The sequence below is a fragment of the Myotis davidii genome, unplaced genomic scaffold (genome assembly GCF_000327345.1).
Source record: "Myotis davidii unplaced genomic scaffold, ASM32734v1 scaffold2100, whole genome shotgun sequence".
NCBI classification, from domain to species: Eukaryota; Metazoa; Chordata; class Mammalia; order Chiroptera; family Vespertilionidae; genus Myotis; species Myotis davidii.
In genome coordinates this window covers 278,048-279,350 of record NW_006292458.1, presented here as the reverse complement: position 1 = coordinate 279,350, position 1,303 = coordinate 278,048, and the positions used below count along the sequence as shown (strand labels likewise).

Here is a 1,303-nt window from a genome sequence, read left to right as displayed (position 1 = left end):
AGAGAGAGAGAGAGAGAAGGATATAAACACACTCATACCCACTACAGTCTACCCCTTGGTTGCCCATATCCATCCCTCCTTCCCTCCATACCTCCCTCCTTCCTTATTTCCCTTTCTCCATCCCCATCTTTTTTTTTTATTTAATATATTATTGATTTTTTTCACAGAGAGGAAGGGAGAGAGAGAGAGAGAGAGAGTTAGAACAATCGATGAGAGAGGCTTTGTCTTTGTTTGGCTCAGGTTATATTATCTCAAGAAGGACCAGGTAATGCTTCAAACTAACCAATCAACTTCCCAAGGTTTTGAGGGCTTCTGATGGGTCCACCCCCTAACCAATCCATTCTTTAGATCTTTGGGGCTTCAGGTCTCCTATCCAATCCAATGCTGATCATGGCTGCCCGCCCCTCAGTACACTTCATGTACGCGCCAGAGGGAGAGCAGAGTGAACCCCATAAACAGCGCCGTGTGAGGGGCAGTGGCAGGGCACCGCTCTGCGGGTCACGGTGCATCCAGCCGCCATGGTCTGCAGGGCAAGGACAGTACGGCCCTGTGACCAGCAACGGGCCCCTTGCTCTGTGCGTGAGGCTACGCTGGTCTGTTCTCTGCCTGTCTTCCCTTGCCACATCTGAGATGGTTGTGGGGAACAGCCCCCTTCTCTGTAACCCACTTCCCGTTGGGTTAGGGAGGCCCGAGGACTCTCGGGGTGGCCGGTGGGGTGGGCCCAGAGGGGGACAGACACGGAGGTGGGCGGAGGACGCGACGCAGAGACAGGAGTGCAGACAGATGTGCGCAGAGGGGGAGACTGAGGGATGGGGGGTCAGTCTGCAAGGTGAGGAGGGTGACAAGGTCTCAAGCCCACCTGGGCCCGTTCTGCTGGCATCGGGATAAGTAGGGACATTGGCCTGGACATTGGGGGGCATTCCTAGTCCCAGGCTGTGCTCAGCAGTCCAGGTGAACGGGGCCTGGGGGCCTGGCAGTGATCGCAGCTGCCCCTCGCTCCCCAGATCTGCCACAGCAAAAGTGGGGAGATCAACCCCGTGAAGGTGAGCAACTTGGTGCGCGCCTACGTCCAACGCTACCGCTACTTCCGCAAGCACGGCCGCAAGCCAGGGGACCCCCCAGGACCCCCACGGCCACCCAAGGAGCCAGGGCCCCCTGACAAGGGCGGCCCTGGCCTGGGCCTGCCCCTGCCCCCTCTCTGAGACCCCCAACAACCCACTTCCTTCCTCCGCCTCTTCAGAATTCGGGACGTATTTATGGCTCCACCTCTCCACTTCCCTCCCCCGTCAGTGGGATGATGGGA

At 58.0% G+C, this 1,303-nt stretch overlaps 1 protein-coding gene across 1 annotated transcript in view; it reads left to right on the top strand.

The window, feature by feature from the left end:
• The window catches only part of SCAF1 (SR-related CTD-associated factor 1), a 15,877-nt gene extending 14,574 nt beyond the window's left edge, over nucleotides 1–1,303 (top strand). Inside the window, exon 12 of the mRNA XM_015565446.1 lies at nucleotides 1,005–1,303. Within this exon, the coding sequence (XP_015420932.1) occupies nucleotides 1,005–1,202 (198 nt within the window). The 3' untranslated portion in view covers nucleotides 1,203–1,303. The remainder of the gene's footprint in view (nucleotides 1–1,004) is intronic.